General features: G+C 36.7%; 1 protein-coding gene across 11 annotated transcripts in view; it reads left to right on the top strand.

The window, feature by feature from the left end:
- Nucleotides 1–15,730, top strand: part of ITGA1 (integrin subunit alpha 1) — a 167,818-nt gene that overhangs the window by 41,526 nt on the left and 110,562 nt on the right. For 10 of the 11 annotated variants that reach the window (XR_003522259.1, XR_003522258.2, XR_003522257.2 and 7 more), the window contains one exon: nucleotides 15,365–15,485. Coding sequence is in view for 8 of the 11 variants with exons in the window: in XM_027606606.1 (XP_027462407.1) it covers nucleotides 15,365–15,485 (121 nt within the window). In the remaining 3 variants the exon portion in view is untranslated. Of the gene's footprint in view, nucleotides 1–15,364; nucleotides 15,486–15,730 lie in introns of those variants that run through there. The other variant, XM_027606612.2, reaches the window with a different exon arrangement.

Raw genomic sequence — 15,730 nt, 5'->3', positions numbered from 1 at the left:
GTTGGGGTCTCATTTCATGCATCAGTTAAATAAATATGTAAATGAAGTAATCCTTTCTTCTTAAGAATGACATTTGACCCAATATATTAAAAGTTATTTGAGTTCCCAAATATAAAAAAAGCTAATAAGTGTTAGTAGTTCTGTGAAACATTGTTTTAGTATGAGAACATACAAATTTAAGAATTTGGACAATAGCCTTATTCGGAAAACTAAAAGCTTCTTAGAAGCCAATTTTCTGGACCCTAATGCTATTCTGAAATCTTTCTTTTTTTTTTCCTCAGTGCAGTCTGTTAAGAAATAGATGACAAAGCTTTGATTCATCACCTTCTCAAATTGTCCCCATTATTTGTCTTCAAAGATAAATTTTGGAAGCTCTTATGTGCCCAGTTGTTTTGAGTAAGTCCTAAGTATTCACCAGGGAGTATATCTTTAAAAAAAACAAAAACAAATTTTTTTCTGTGCTTTCTTTGACAGGCATTTAAAAAAAATAATAGTCATTCTTAAGTTGATTGGAGTTCATCCAGAAAATCATTACTTGCTGGTAGGAAATCCAATTTTTGAAATTTTTCAAAAAGTTCTTTTTATACTTTTAAAGTAATAGAAGGCCAAGTATTTTATAAAGTGTCCACACAAATTATATTACTGATCTTTCATCATAGTACGGAATAGTAGTTGCACTCAAGACATGAAGGAAAAATATGCTTCAGGGTTTGGCTGGGAAATAACAGACATACAACAGAATCACTCACCCTCGTTTTTCACTGTAGTTTTTCGCTGTAGGCGCCAGGCAGGGTGTCAGTCTGTGGAGGGGCAAGCTGGTGCCTCATTCAGCTCTGCCCTCCTAATAAGATCAGCCTGCCACAAAGCAGCAATTATTCTGTAGTGACATCACCACCATCCTGCCCTTTTGCCTGTATTTAAATGAATTATTCTTATGTTGCATAATGGAAGATTTCAACTTTAAATCTGACCGGGCAATGAAAGTCAGTGTGAGTTCTGTGTCATGTTTTCATCTGGCTTTATTTTTAACTCATGGTGATGTCTCGAGTACAGACCTAAAGTACTGAAAGCATTTTCTAATGTGAAATGTAGAGTCTTCCCAGGGAAATTTTGCATATTTAATCACCTGCCCCTAGTCAACTAAAAAGGTGTCACACTTTTTCATAGTACATAAAGGACTACCCAATTTAAGTCCCAAGATATCTATTTCCTATTCTCTTTTAGATAGCACAGACCTGGGGTGCCTGGGTGGCTCAGTCAGTTAAGCGTCTGACTCTTGATTTTGGTTCGGGTCATGAGATCGAGCCCTGCATCGGGCTCTGCATTCAGCACAGAGTCTGCTTGTCCCTCTCCCTCTGCTCCTCCATCTGCCACCTCAAATAAATAAATAAATAAAATCTTAGATAGCACAGACCTTTTCAATGACTAAATAGGAAAGAAAGAAAAAACAAAACTGGGATTAAGATTTATAAAATTGGCATCCAAATTACAGGAGTCACATTACAGCAATCACTATGGCCCCTGGGATTTTTTTTTTTCTTTTTTAACCTCAAATGGTTAATTATTTGATTATGCCTTATGTCTCACAAATAACTAAAGCTCTTTGAGGGCATGGCTAATGTTTATTTTGCCTTTTAATCACTCATAGCTCTTCCACACTACCTTGCACATGATAGGTGTTTATTAGTGTGTGCTGAATGAATGTAACACATGCAGAATGTTGTTACATATAGACAGTTATTTACATACTTGTAATCTGTATACAGAGCAGGCCAGTCACTTTTTCTCCCTTACTTTGTCTTTTTAAAGTTTTTAATGGCCTTTGGGGGGAAGTAAGAAGGAAGCATTGAGTCAGGTCATGGTAGCCATCTGTTTTTCTTGGCTACCCTGCCTCGTTCTTCTTTCCCATCTTTCCCCCAGCCACGGTGGAGCAATGAAACTGAAGGGGGGCCACTAACTGGACTAGACAATATCTCACTTCCCTTCTATATCTTAGAATTCTCTCTTTCCCTCATCTGGCTTTCACTCTTACACCATTAAATACCTTCTTGGCAAGAGTGAAGGCTGTGTCTCTTCCTGAGTGTCCTGTTCCATGATCTTCACCACCAGGACAAGAGTCTACAAAAGGTGCCAACCTGATATCAGAGAGTTGAGTACTTGGATTGGCTGCCTTAGAGTTAATCAACTGTGGCCAGGAGGGTAAGATACCAGATGGTTCATTTTAAATCTGATGCTCGTTCTTGGGCCAGTCAGCTGTAGTCTGGATGTCAGTGTCACTTAAAAACTTGGCAGCACCCTCTGAAACCCTTGGTTGGAATTGGGTGGTTGCCATAAGACAGTAGTTGCTGGCTTCTGGTGAAATGGAATGGCCAGCTTAAATAATAGGTAAGGTGTCTCATATCTACCAACTGTAATATTTTATGATTTGTCACTATAGAAGTCATATATTAGGAAGTCATAATTAATTCTTTGCAGTTTCCCCTAAACTCAACAGTTTGATCAAGGATCAAACAGATTTTTCTTGCAGGATATACAACATATAACCACTTACTACTTATACCATGTTAGAATAGAGAATGAACACTATCACTAGAAACCTGAAAACATATTTAAATACTGACAAGAAATATTCTAGGTATTGAGAAGACCCTTTTTATTCTAACAGAAATATCTAAATCCATACATATTTTTTCATCCCCGATTCCCCCTGATCCCATTGCTCAAAGAGTTTAATTTTGTTTGGTTGTTTTTAGTTGTTTTTCTCAAACTTTTTGTTTTGGTAAGCCATCAAAAACTTTAAAATTAGAGTGTTAACCTTTGTGTAGTATCACTAGATGGAAAAGATATCCTTTCAAAATCTTTGAAAAGACAGTAAAACGCCTTTCATGAGGTTAAGCTACTATACAGAACCCTCAGGATCCTGACTACTCCCTCATAAAAAAAAGCATATCCAGTCTAATGCCACTTAATCATCTTTACATTTTTATAAGATACAAATTTTCTTTAACTCTAAGGTCTTAAAAATTCTCATGTAACATTCTGTGATATATCATGGGCTCCCTTCTGAGGAAATGTGGTACTAGATTCCATTGATGTCAATGGGATGTAGTCTTTGTGGTTGCTATTGATTTGGTTGTGCTAATCTCTGCCCCTTTAAAGATCCAAATAATAATTTAAGATTAGCGAGTTGCAAGAATACATGGAATGATTAGAAACAATGAAGTCAGCAAGCTTTCTAAAGTTGCAATACTTAAGGAAAATTGTCAAATACGCATGCTCATTCATCTGCCATAATCCTGCTCTATCCTGTTTAACCTTACTGGTAAGTGTACAACTCCTTGGCATTTTTCCTTCCATCTTTATATGTTTATATCCTCAGAAGTAATGTTCAGTACACCTCTGGCATGCTGGACAGCTCTAAATTGAGTGATGACCTATTTCTTTTACATCTTCCCTGAGTGCCGAGTGTTTGTGAAATAACGATGGCCAGTGGAAGATCAGTAAGTGTTACTTGCCTTACTTCCATATTTTTTAAACTTCTCCCATAGTAAGGAATTATGAGTTCCTGGAGCATCACATTTGTCTCTTTCTTGATATAACTCTCAGTTCCATGATTTGGATGGTCTTCAGTTCTCTGAAGAGGCAGACACACCCATATAAATAACACAGTCCAAGAAACTAGACTGTGGACAAGTACTGGAAAAGAAATAGTGAAAATTCTAGCAGTCAATTCCTTTTCAGACCAGTGTATTTGTTAAGCAAATTGGAAACTTTGGCTAATCATAGTATTAATCTCATTCCTAAAATCTTGATTTTTTTGGCCCCCAGCAATAACCACCAGAGTGTGAGTGTAAGATGTAGCTGCCATAGCAAACCATCCTTGGTCAGATCTCCACATGCCCTTGTTCACCTTGCCTGCCTCTGAAATATCATATCTCCCCCTTATCCTAATCATGCCTCCTTATATCTTCTTCTACGGACCCCCCACCCCTTACTCTCAATGTCATTGATAGTGAAGGGATTGTAGAAAATGAGAAATGGGTAAAGATAATTAAGATGATACATTCAAATTATTTTATTTTGTGTCTCCTTGCAGCTCCTAGAAACAAAAATAGCATTGTGTTTGTTCTAATTCTGTGTTAAGAGATATGAAATTTTAAAAATTAATAAAATTTAAAAGAATTAGAAAAGATATATCATGTCAACACATCTTTAAACATAATAATAATTATACAAAAAATATTTAGAAGTTCTTTTTTCTCATGAAATTCTTTAGACTAATAAGAAAAATAAAGGCTTAGAGGGGAGGGGGAGGGGAGGAGGGCGGGGGGAGGGGTTAGCCCAAAAAAAACCCAAAAAGTCATTGTAATTATAAAGCAGGCTTCATTTCAAATTCCAGTAAATAGAGAAAACAATAACCTCTTTTAAATATATGAAAGAAAGATTTCTGAAAATAACACAAAGTATTATTTTTTCAGAGGAGAATCTTATATGGTTGACTTGGTATAATGGCATTAAAGTTTTCTCGAAATGAAAAAAAAAGAAAGAAAATTAAAGGAATAACAATAAACGTTAAGTGTGCCCAGTACCCAGATTTGCAAAATCTAAACATTGTCCCATAATTGTTTCTTTTTCATGAGAAATAAAACACTATTAGGATTTTTTAGAAAGCCCAATAATGAGCAAATCTCTTCGACATTGAAGCGAAAACTGATTGGGAAATGACCAAGAATCAGAATGGAGCATGGCTGATGAATGAAATTTCCACTATTAACCATTAGACAAAGCTGACTTACCCTCCACCCCCAACTCAGAGTCTGATATAGGGGAAATAGAACAAAGCATTATTTTGTTTTTGTTTTTGTTTTTTTCTGTAGGCAGGCTCACTTCTAAGAGAAAACAAGTAAGAAAAGACTGAGCTACCCATACAGCTTCTCTTTCCAAACTCACCAGTTATTTAAGTGTGAAAGGAGACAAGCATAGATACAGATAAGGAGGGTTACAGCTCACAGAGCACACTTCCATAAAGAAAGGGAAGTAAGCACTTTCCTCTAAAAACATATAAAGTTAAAACCACATTTATATTTCTTTTTGGATCCTATTCTCTTCCTTCTCTTGCCCCCAGTCCACAGATAACCTCTACTCGAATTTCAAGATCCTTGTATATAACAAGTACTTGGTCACCAGGATTGTGATTCTAAGTACCAGTATGCTTCCATTTAAGGAAAATATTGGCTGCCAGTTCTTGGGGATTTTGATTATAACATCTTATTTACTTCAATTACCAGATACTCTACAGGACGAATGGAAAGAATGTAAAAGATGATGCTGCTAGATAGGAATAGAGTTTGGATACAAGGATATTACTGCTCAACTAATGTTCCAAGTGCTGAAAGATCATCATAGTCTTAGCAACAACAATTATAGCTAAGAAAACAAAATTGGAGCTATCTCAAAACAGAAAAGAAAGCATCATTAAGTTATCTATTTCCTCTGAAAAGAAAACAAGCATTCTACTGACCCTTGCCTTCTGAAATATTTGAACATTCCAGGCTACTGAGATTTTTCTTCATCTTTTATAAACAAACCCATGTCCTTTAAAATACTTTCTGATTTATTTCCTTTTTTTTTCAGACAAACCACAAGTTATATGCATTTGACTTCCATTATTTTCTCTTGATAAACTGAACAAGTTTTAAATTGAACAGAGGTACCAAAAGACTATTGAATGAAGAGAAGGTTTGATAGTGAATGATAAAATGAAAACTAGCTATAATAATTAGCTAGGAAGGGAGGGAAATATTATAATCATTTTAGTCTAAGTACCAGTATATTATTAGGGACATCTAGAAAAATTAGCCCATTACATGGTATATGAGAATCAATAAGGCATCTCTTAATCTATGCAATTTGAAATTGCCAATTAAAACTACTGGGTAACTCTAGGATGAGCAATTGTTTTCTTATAGACTTTGTTTTTGATTTGGGATATACTGGGGATTGCACAGTATTTTATTTTGTTACTTCGCTTCATGAGGCCCTTAATTTATTAATGTTAATGATTGACCACTTGTGCGTTAAACCAGAAAGTATTTAGATAATCTTATTCCATCAAAAGAGGAATGTTATAAATCTGTATACTTTGCCTCCTGGCTTCTGAGCATTATGGAAAATAAAAAAATATGAAAGGTTAAGGCAAGTTAAAGCTAATACCCCTGTGTGGTCCATGGCAAAAGAAAATATAGGTAGATCATTTTATATGTTGATTGTGTTCCTAAAACCTTGCATAAAAATCAAGACATTTTAAAAAGTTCAGGCATACTCAATCCTTGAAAAAATATTATAGTTGATTCAAAATACCAGTAATTACTTTCCAGTCTAAATAATCACAACTTAACTGAATTTTTCACATGTTGGAATTTTTCCATTCATTTCTATTTTGTGTTACACATAAGTATGTTCTCACTTAAACAATTTTAGTTCCTAACTACAAATTGTACAATTAAGAGAGAATGGCTTTTGGCTCTTTTTTTTTTAAGATTTATTTATTTATTTTAGGTGGGGTAGGAGCAGAGAGAGAGGGAGAAAAAGTTTTAAGCAGACTCCACACGAAGCCCCATGCGGGGCTCCATCTCAAGACCCTGAGATCATGATCTGAGCCAAAACCAAGAGTCAGATGCTTAATTGACTGCACCACCCAGGTGCCCCACTTCTGGCTCGTTTTATACCATTTGTACATTAGGTAACTGGATAATCTTTTGCATGTTTTTGAGATGCTTTTGTTTCAATCTCAGAATCACATCTTACCAAGGTACCATATGCATTGTATCCATAAATGCCTGAGAAGAAAAACCTGAATAAAAAATTCTACCTTTATTTACAGATTTTTTCAATGAATTATGTTACTTTACATATAATTTCTTCTCCATGATATATATGAGCCAGTAACACATTGCCAATCCTGTTATTTTTGCTAATGTGCACAAGAGGTGGTTTCATGGATCAGGAAAGCAAAGAGGGAGTATACACAGTGATATGAATTATTTTAAATTTCCTGATTTCTATTGGAGTTATTAAACACACAAACAAAAAAGAATTCACTCTCCCCAGTGAAGCAATAGAAGTATCTGAAGTAGTAAACATGTCTCACACACTCCAACATGTGTATGGACTTCAAAAGCCAGTACCCAAGCCGTCCAGAAAAATTGTCCTATTGAATCTGTAGGAGAATCAATAAAACAACCTGTTAGTGCCTGGAACCATTTATTTTACAGTGCATACTACCTCTTTGCTTTCCTGGGCCTCAAAAGTACCTGTTCTGCATGCTAAGAAAAATAACCTTACTGACAATGTCTTACTGTCTCACTGAGAAGGTATTATATGTAAATTAATAAAATCTACTGAAAAGTTTTCATTAACAAAAGTACAAATTTCATTCATACTTTTACACATCCAAAGACTTTGTATCTCACATTTCAGTGTAAATTCTTGAATAGGATGCAACCCTGCTCTGTTCTAAAGTGTAATATGCCTTTCCCCATGCAGCGCTCCATGCTGTGTAGTCACAGAAATTAATGAGTTCAGCTCCCAGGATGCCAGGGCAGCTGGAGAACAGAGTTCTGTGCTCACATTGCTTGCACAAACACGCAAGTCATGTTTCCCACAATGGGGTCCAGGGACTCCTGAGGTTCTGCAGCTTTTTTATCCTGTAAAACACAGAGCCAGAAGATGATGGTGATAGGGTGGAGACGTTGGGAAACTGAGACTGTTTAAGAATTTCAAGAGAAGGGACAGTCTGAGAAGAGCTGGCAGAGTAGGCAATTATTTGTGGTGGGAGGATATGGGAAAAGAGCAGATGCCTGTAGATACTACAAAGGAAAATAAACACTGTGGAAGAACAAACTTATGTAGAAAAATTTAAAAGGGGGATTTTTAACAAAGGATGTTTGGGAAACACTCCATTGGAGTTTAATATTCTGGGCAGCATTTACAAAAGGGTACAAGTTCTTACAGCCAGAATGACCTTTATATGAGAAATCTTCATTTCTCTGTTTATTCCATCCTGTTTCATTTAACAAACTTGTATTAAACACCTACTATGTGCCAAGAATTAGGCCTCCTTGCCTCCTTCCCACCAGCCATATACAGATACACACATAAACACACACTCACTTTGAAGTTCAAATACCATATGTACTAACTGGAGGCCCACAGGACGTCAGCACTAAAGTCAAAACAATTCACTCACTGTAGCAAGCTGAAGTTAAAAAGCAACCTCCCAGGATGAAACTTGGAAAATGCTTGAACATTGAGGTGTTTATTTGGATTGGCTTTTCTGGACTTGCTGATAGAGGTAGATATCATGCTGACATATTGCATCATTTCTGATGAAAGAACTCTGAATGGTGGGATTGACTGAGCCAGACTTTCCTCTTACATAATTGTATAGGGAAGTTTCAATTGCTTGGAGACAGTGAGTTGGGTATGGTATTTTTTCCAGAAAATATGTATTCCTGTATTTGAGACTATGATACCGTTTCTAAACACTTGTGTTGATTCTACATCAAGGCTCAAGGCTCTAATGTTGTTTTTTTATTCTATTTTTATTTTCTGTTGTCTTCACCACTGGATTTCTTTGTCTCATCCTTCTCAAGATTGCAATGCTGTAAAAATAATCACTTCAGATATCAGATCAACTAGAATTATGTAGTACTATATTTTTTGGATAGATCCAGTTACACTATCAAACTTTGTCTTGCTTAAAAAGATTTTTCTTTATTTATTTTAGAGCGAGAGAAAGAACACACACAAGCGGGGGGGGGGGCAGAGGGAGAGGAAGAGGGAGAGGGAGAGAAGCAGGCTCCCCGCTGAGCACAGAGCCTGATGTGGGGTTCAGTCCCACGATCCTGAGATCATGACCTGAGCCGAAACCAAGAGTTGGACACTCAACCAAGCCCCCCAGGTACCTCTCAAATTTTCTCTCTTAAGGTAATCATGTACACCAAAATTGAGATCCAACTCACTTAGCCACCAAGAGTAATTGAACTAATTAAAATTTCAGACTTATAGCACTGATATTATAAAGATGTTTCATTATACATTGCAAGTGAGGAAAAGGGCTTTCAGTTTCCATCAACTTTTATCATTAAAATTTTTCTTCCAACCCCCTGAACTGTCTCCAAGTTGAATATATTTTATTTGAATTTAAGGAGAAGGAAAAGTAAATTTGAAGTGATATAAAATACCTAATGTGTCACAGTTATAGTGAGCATATATAACTTGAGGAGTTTCTATCCATTTGAGCAGGGGAAGATGAACTCTTTCCACCAAGAGGCTTTGGCACAGCAAGAGACATAAGAGGCACCCGGGATGTACCAGCATTCAGGTTGGGGGGCTATGGGAACTCTGCAGCTCTGCATTACAGAGTGGCACCGCCTAGGTATTTTCTCTGATTCTCAGGCGGCTCAAGATTGTCACTCAGTAAGTATGGCCTGATTATAGGAGAAGAATCACTTCAGGCTTATCCTGTCCTTGGAATAGACTTGTAATCTTTGTAGTAGGTTAGAGAAGAGCAGATTGTCATTTAAGTAAGAGAAGCCTTAACTTGCTATTGGATGAGAACCTGGGTGGTGTCATAAATACTCACCACATCTTGAGGAACTGAGATGAGAACCCAAGAGATCTAACTGGGAGGACAGGATTCACCTGCATTCCTCTTCCTTGGCCGGTTCTTTCACCTGGAAAGTCTGATTCCCTCATCGTGGACTTTCTTTACACATGTCACTGCAACCAGGTTTAGAAACAGGAAATTTTGTATGGAAATGAGTCAATGAACTCACTGTCCTGCCCCACTGATATAACACATCTGTATTGTTTTTCAAAATGCAAATGGTCGTCAGGATGGGAGTAGGGGATCCTCTTCCAAAAGAAAATTCAACTGCCAGATGGTAAACTGATTCTTTGGATTTTACTTATGAACACAGTTAACTCATTTATTGAGTATTGTTTATTGCTACATGCATAAGTTGTATTTGTCACAGCAACCAATACGTATAAAGCATTTGTTAAGCTCATTTTAAATCTGATAAGCTGAGGCTCCTGGAAGTTAAATCACTTACTATATTTTTCCCAGCTAGGCTATAAGATCTTGAAAGTAGAAGCACCATCTTTTTATGATTATATCTCCAGGACCTAACATCTATTCAACCCAAAGTAAAGTCTTGATGAATATTTGTGGAGTAGTTGAATAAATGTGAATAATTACATAAATAATATAAGTGAAAGGGCTCTTCTTTAAGCCTAGGTTTATATATCTCTAAAGATTACCATCTTTCTATACAGTCAAGGAATTTTCTCTAAAAACCATTAACTATAGTGGTGCCTGGGTGGCCCAGTCAGTTGGGCATCTGACTCTTGGTTTTGGCTCAGGTCATGATCTCAGGGTGGTGGGATTGAGCCTCCCGTTGAGCCCTGCATCAGGTTCCTCATTAAAGTCTGCTTCAGATTCTTTCTCCCTCCCCCTCTGACCCTCCCTGCTCACACACACTCTCTCTCTCACTCTCTCTCAAATAAATAAATAAAATCTTTAAAAATAAGTAAATAAAAACCATTAAACCAATAAAAAATAAAAACCATTAACTATAATAAAAGTTATTATTTCCTATCTTACTATTGTGCCATTTCACTCTTTAAAAATAATAAATATAATATTAATTCCATGATTTCTCCTATGTCCAGATTGGATAAATGTGTAGGAAGTTGTTGAAAGAAAGCAATAGCATTTTAATATCCACCATTTATTTGATACCCTTTTTACTTGGGCTTAGAATTTTAAATATTCAAAATTCCATTGGCTATTAAATGCTTCAATCTGGATATTATTAGATCAGAATTTCTGGACCACCCTGTGAAAGACAGACTTTCTTCATTAAAAAGCAAAAAATCAAACAGGCTGCAGTGACTTTTCTTGGAACTCAGAGGATGTGTGGAGGAGGAAGGTCTTCTTTGACCAGAAGGTCGGTGCCCTCGGGAGATGCCCTGACTTTGCTCCCTTCATTCAACTTTTCCTGCCAGTCCTACCCTCAACTACTCCAAAGCTACAAGATGATTAAGAGCTCTCATGGGCTATTTGAGCGTTCTATTGACCTGGGTTATGATTTTTATTTTTATTAATCTGATCACTTCAATGGCACTGTTGACACAGAAAGTCTATGATTTGACCTCAGAAGCCCAATGTTAAGTCCTTCTCTGCCACTAACACAGCCTAACATTAGGCCAATCACTTAACCCTTCTAAGGTCCAGTTTCCTAACATACAAGAAGAGAATAGTGGCTACTGTTCTGCCCAACCGCTACAGTTTGTTGTCTAGTTCAATACCCTTTTTATATGAAAATGTTTGTAAGTAGCAACACGGTTTTTTATGACTTATTTGCTTATTTGAGAGAGAGCAAAAGAGAGCAGGGGGAGGGACAGAGGGAGAGAGAGAGAGAGAAAATCTGGAAGCAGACTTCCAGCTGAGTGCAGAGCCCACCAGCCTCAGTGGGCCTCAATCCCAGGACCCTGAGATCATGACCTGAGGCAAAATCAAGAGTTGGCTGCTTAACCGACTAAGCCACCCAGGTGGCCCCGTGGCAAAATATTTATATGCAGAAAATACCATACAATTGTAGGTTACTTCTCCCTCTCTTCCTCTCTTTTTCTCTTTCTCTCATTTAGTTGTCTTACACATCAAATTCCATACTGGGGCAAAGAAATTGTGCAAAATGATCTCTTTTCACAAGATATACCCTTCAATACCAACAATTTCATCTTCCTCCTCAGTTTTTAGCCCTTAAATATATAACACATATAATCATATTTGAAAGAGAGCAAGCCTATCCATTTCTTTTCTACCTGAACATGAATGTTTTGGCTGAAATATCTCATGATGCTTTATCTAGAGCTCTGCAGGCATGACTTCTCTCCTTACTCCAGTCAGCCCCCTCATCCCCATTTTCTTAGCCATGGCCACTGTAGAAGGCCTCTTCCCTAATTTTGCTTTTCAGAAGATGTGATTACATGGACTAATAGTAACGTTGCCTTCTACTAGCCCATTTCAGTTTTAGCGATAAAATGTAGAAATCAAATTAATGTGAATTTTAGGAATCCTGGGGAAATGTGGGCAAATTTCTCTGCTATCCTGAGCCTCCTTCTCTTCATTTGCATAGCGGTGATAATAACACTAACTGTAAGGTTGTGGGAAAATTATATGAGAAGGAGCATGTGAAGAGTAACACATAGTAATTATGTTATTATTATAAAGGGAAAAAATTCCTCTTTTGCTGGTACATGTGAAATCAGAACTTAATTTTGACATCTGACTATTGTCTATGTCTTATTTCCCATCATTTTCACCCTATATGGCCCCTTAAGCCACCTCAACTTTGTTTTTGTTTTTTGACTTTGACGAAGAATAAGTATGATTTTTACTTTACCTCTGGTACATAAAGTTCCAAGACAACTTAGTATAACAAAATGAGCACCAAACTCAAAAATACAAGAAGCTGCTTTCACTGTTTGTGCACTTCTTTAAATCAAAAGAACAAGATGTAAACTATTTTTTTATGTCATCTCCTGTGCTTCAGTCTCCTTGGTGCCTTAGCAAACATGAAAGAGACTGATTTACAATCACTTTGGGCAAATTGCCTGTAGAATTCTGAAGACAGGAAATGAAAAAAAAAAAGTGCAGCACACCCCCCCCACCCCGGACATTCCACACAACATGTGGAATAAACAGGCCTAAAAAGGAAACCAAAAGCTCTTGGTCTTATATTGAGGAGTATCATGAATGGCCTTTGGGAGAACATATATTAAAGACAATAAAGTGCTGGAAAAATATTTCAAGAGCAGGTGAACTTGAATCTGACTAATGATAATCCCTTCCCCGTTTGGTCTAAAAGATGGTGAGTACTTTTAATTTAGGTAAATTATGTTACCCACATCAACATTATGAAAGAGGGTTACCATATTACAGGCTTACACCTCTCAAACCTTAACAGGAATTGAACCCCCTGGAGATCTTGTTGGGATGGAGATACTGGTTCAGGAAATCCGAGTGGAACCTGAGATTTTGGATCCTTCACAAGCTCCAGGTGATGCAGATGCTGCTGGTCTGCAAGCCAGTTGTTTTTCCATCATCTTCTTCAACAAAATCATTGGTGGTGGTGTTCTGGTCCTTACCTATAGAATGGTCATTTTCAACTTGGGCAATTTTGGTCCCAGGGGAATTTGTCAGTGTCTGGAGACATTTTTGATCTCCATAACTCAGGGAGTACTACTGGCATCATGTGGACAGGGACCACAGATGCTGCTACAACATACAGTATAGACTTTCATAACAAGTAATTTTCTGACTCAAAATGTCAATAACAACAAAGTTGAGAAATCCTGTTGTAGACGTACTACTTTGTGTCTCCCTCATATCAAAAATAATCTGTTGCAAGTTTTCAAAATAATAAACCTGTAAGAGAAGGGTAGGAACATGTACTATTTAGTTTGGAGTAGAGCGAACCATGTTTAAAACTGTCTTCAAATATGTGAAAGACAATTATACAGAAGATGGTAGCCAGCTGTCTCCATCACACTTGAAGTAGGAGCAGGAAATATACATAAATGGACCAATGCTAGCCTTCCATTCCTTTTCTGCATCTTCCACGCGAGCCAAGCAAATCTCTCTATGATTTTGCAACCATATTTGTCCCTTTCTATGTCTTCTTACTTGTAGAGACCCTCCCAAATCCTTGGGACATATTTTCTTCTCACTGCCAATTTGAATCTCTCCCTCCCTTTAAAAATCTAACTTGAAAATTTCCATCTCCGTTAAGTCTTTCTTAGCTAAAATGAAATAGTTGTCAGTTCACCTCTAACTTCAAATGGTACACTTTCTCCTTCAATGTGTTTACTCTACAAATATGTTATTGCCCATCTGTGTACAAGGAGTTAGGCTAGATTTTGAGAAGGGATAAGAAAGATAAGGAAGAAAGTCCCTGCTTTTAAGAATTTTCCAAACTAGGGGGGGAAAATCACACAGAGATAATTACAATGTAAATAAAATAGTATTTAATAATTATTTCTATGAGAGATATTCAGAAAATGAAAGAGGAGGATTTAGTAATTAAAAAGATTATTTCCAGTAGGAAAGATCAAGGAAGACTTTATAAATAGGTATACATAAATATCTTTTTTTAATGGCCTTTGGGAGAACATATATTAAGAACAAAATTTTCTCTAAATTAGGTACAATCCTGTGCAACAAAGAAACAATAATGTTAAAATTGAAGATTATGAATTAGAGCATAGAATGAATTCGAGTTTGGATTTAGGGTTTATAATGAATAAGGAAAGAGAATTTTTCAAGATGTGTGTAGCTGTATCATGGTTTTAATAAAGAACAGTGAATTTAATTACCTCTGAATGTGCCTTATGATGCTTGTGATTTTATAAGGGAGTGCTCTTTGGGAAGAATTCTCAGTTGCATCTAGGAGAGGAATGTTTTGTAACTTCACAAGTATACTTTAAAAAGTAGTACCAAACATGGAATTTGGCACCATCCATTTGACAGAATTTGGCACCATCCAGAACCCTTTTAGGAGAGAGTCTCACTTGTAAAGGGTTTTCATTACATGAACTTTAAGGAAATTGAAGAGAATTAACCCTCACTGACTATCTAGTGTGTGTCAAGCACTGAGTAAGCTCTTTAGATATGTCATGTGATTTAGATATATCATGGACAGCAACCTGTGAGGTTATCACCACCAACACTATACAGAGGTTCTAGTGTATTAGGATAAGCTTTCTGTCCACCACTTGATTGAGAGGGAAGCAGAGCAAACCTCAGGCCTGCTTAGGAAGCCATTTCTGGGTGGAGGCAATCAGCTTGCATTGCCTTTGGAAGCAGCAAGGAGAAAGCTTCCTCTCCTGAGGGTTTAAAGGGTGATTCTTTCATCCTTCATAGTGAAAACAGGAAAAAGAAGGTGTTTACATTTCATTGGTGACCGTGATTCACTGTAGGGCTCACTACTGGAAAGATATCTGAAACCACATTAGGCATATACAAGCATGAATTTTTGCCAGCTCTCTCATATTCTGAAGTCATTAGCTCTGGGAATGGTACAGCTACTAAATTTCTATAGGATTTTGTTTGAATATTAGTACTTGTATTCTTTAGTTGTTATTTTCAGTCAGTAATACAATTAATATTGTAGACCTTTCTTGCAGTTCTCATTTTTTGAACATCATTGCTCTTTTTAACATGCCTTCCATAATTCAGAACATTATGGAATCTTAGTTAACTCTGTGTAACTGGACTCTGTTTTCTCTCTTAAAGTTGTTCTAGGCTTCTGCGTATCATTCAACGTTGATGTGAAAAATTCAATGACTTTCAGTGGCCCCGTGGAGGACATGTTTGGATATACTGTTCAACAATATGAAAATGAAGAAGGAAAATGGTAAGCCGGTCAATTTTGTTGTGTTGTTGTCTAGTTTTTTTTACAAAGTAATGGAAAATATTGTTTGGTTACTGTTTGTTTTATGAATGAGACTTCAACAGAATGAATCATGCATGATAGAAATTGCAGTCTAATCATTTGGTAATGGAAACTGACACAGTAAAAAAAAAAAAGGAAAATTCCTTGGCAGTACTAAAGGAAGTGGTTAGTGATTTCTGTTGAAACCCGTGTTGACCTCAAGGAAG

Source organism: Zalophus californianus, chromosome 5 (assembly GCF_009762305.2).
Source record: "Zalophus californianus isolate mZalCal1 chromosome 5, mZalCal1.pri.v2, whole genome shotgun sequence".
Lineage (NCBI taxonomy): Eukaryota > Metazoa > Chordata > Mammalia > Carnivora > Otariidae > Zalophus > Zalophus californianus.
This window is presented reverse-complemented; position numbering and strand designations above follow the sequence as displayed.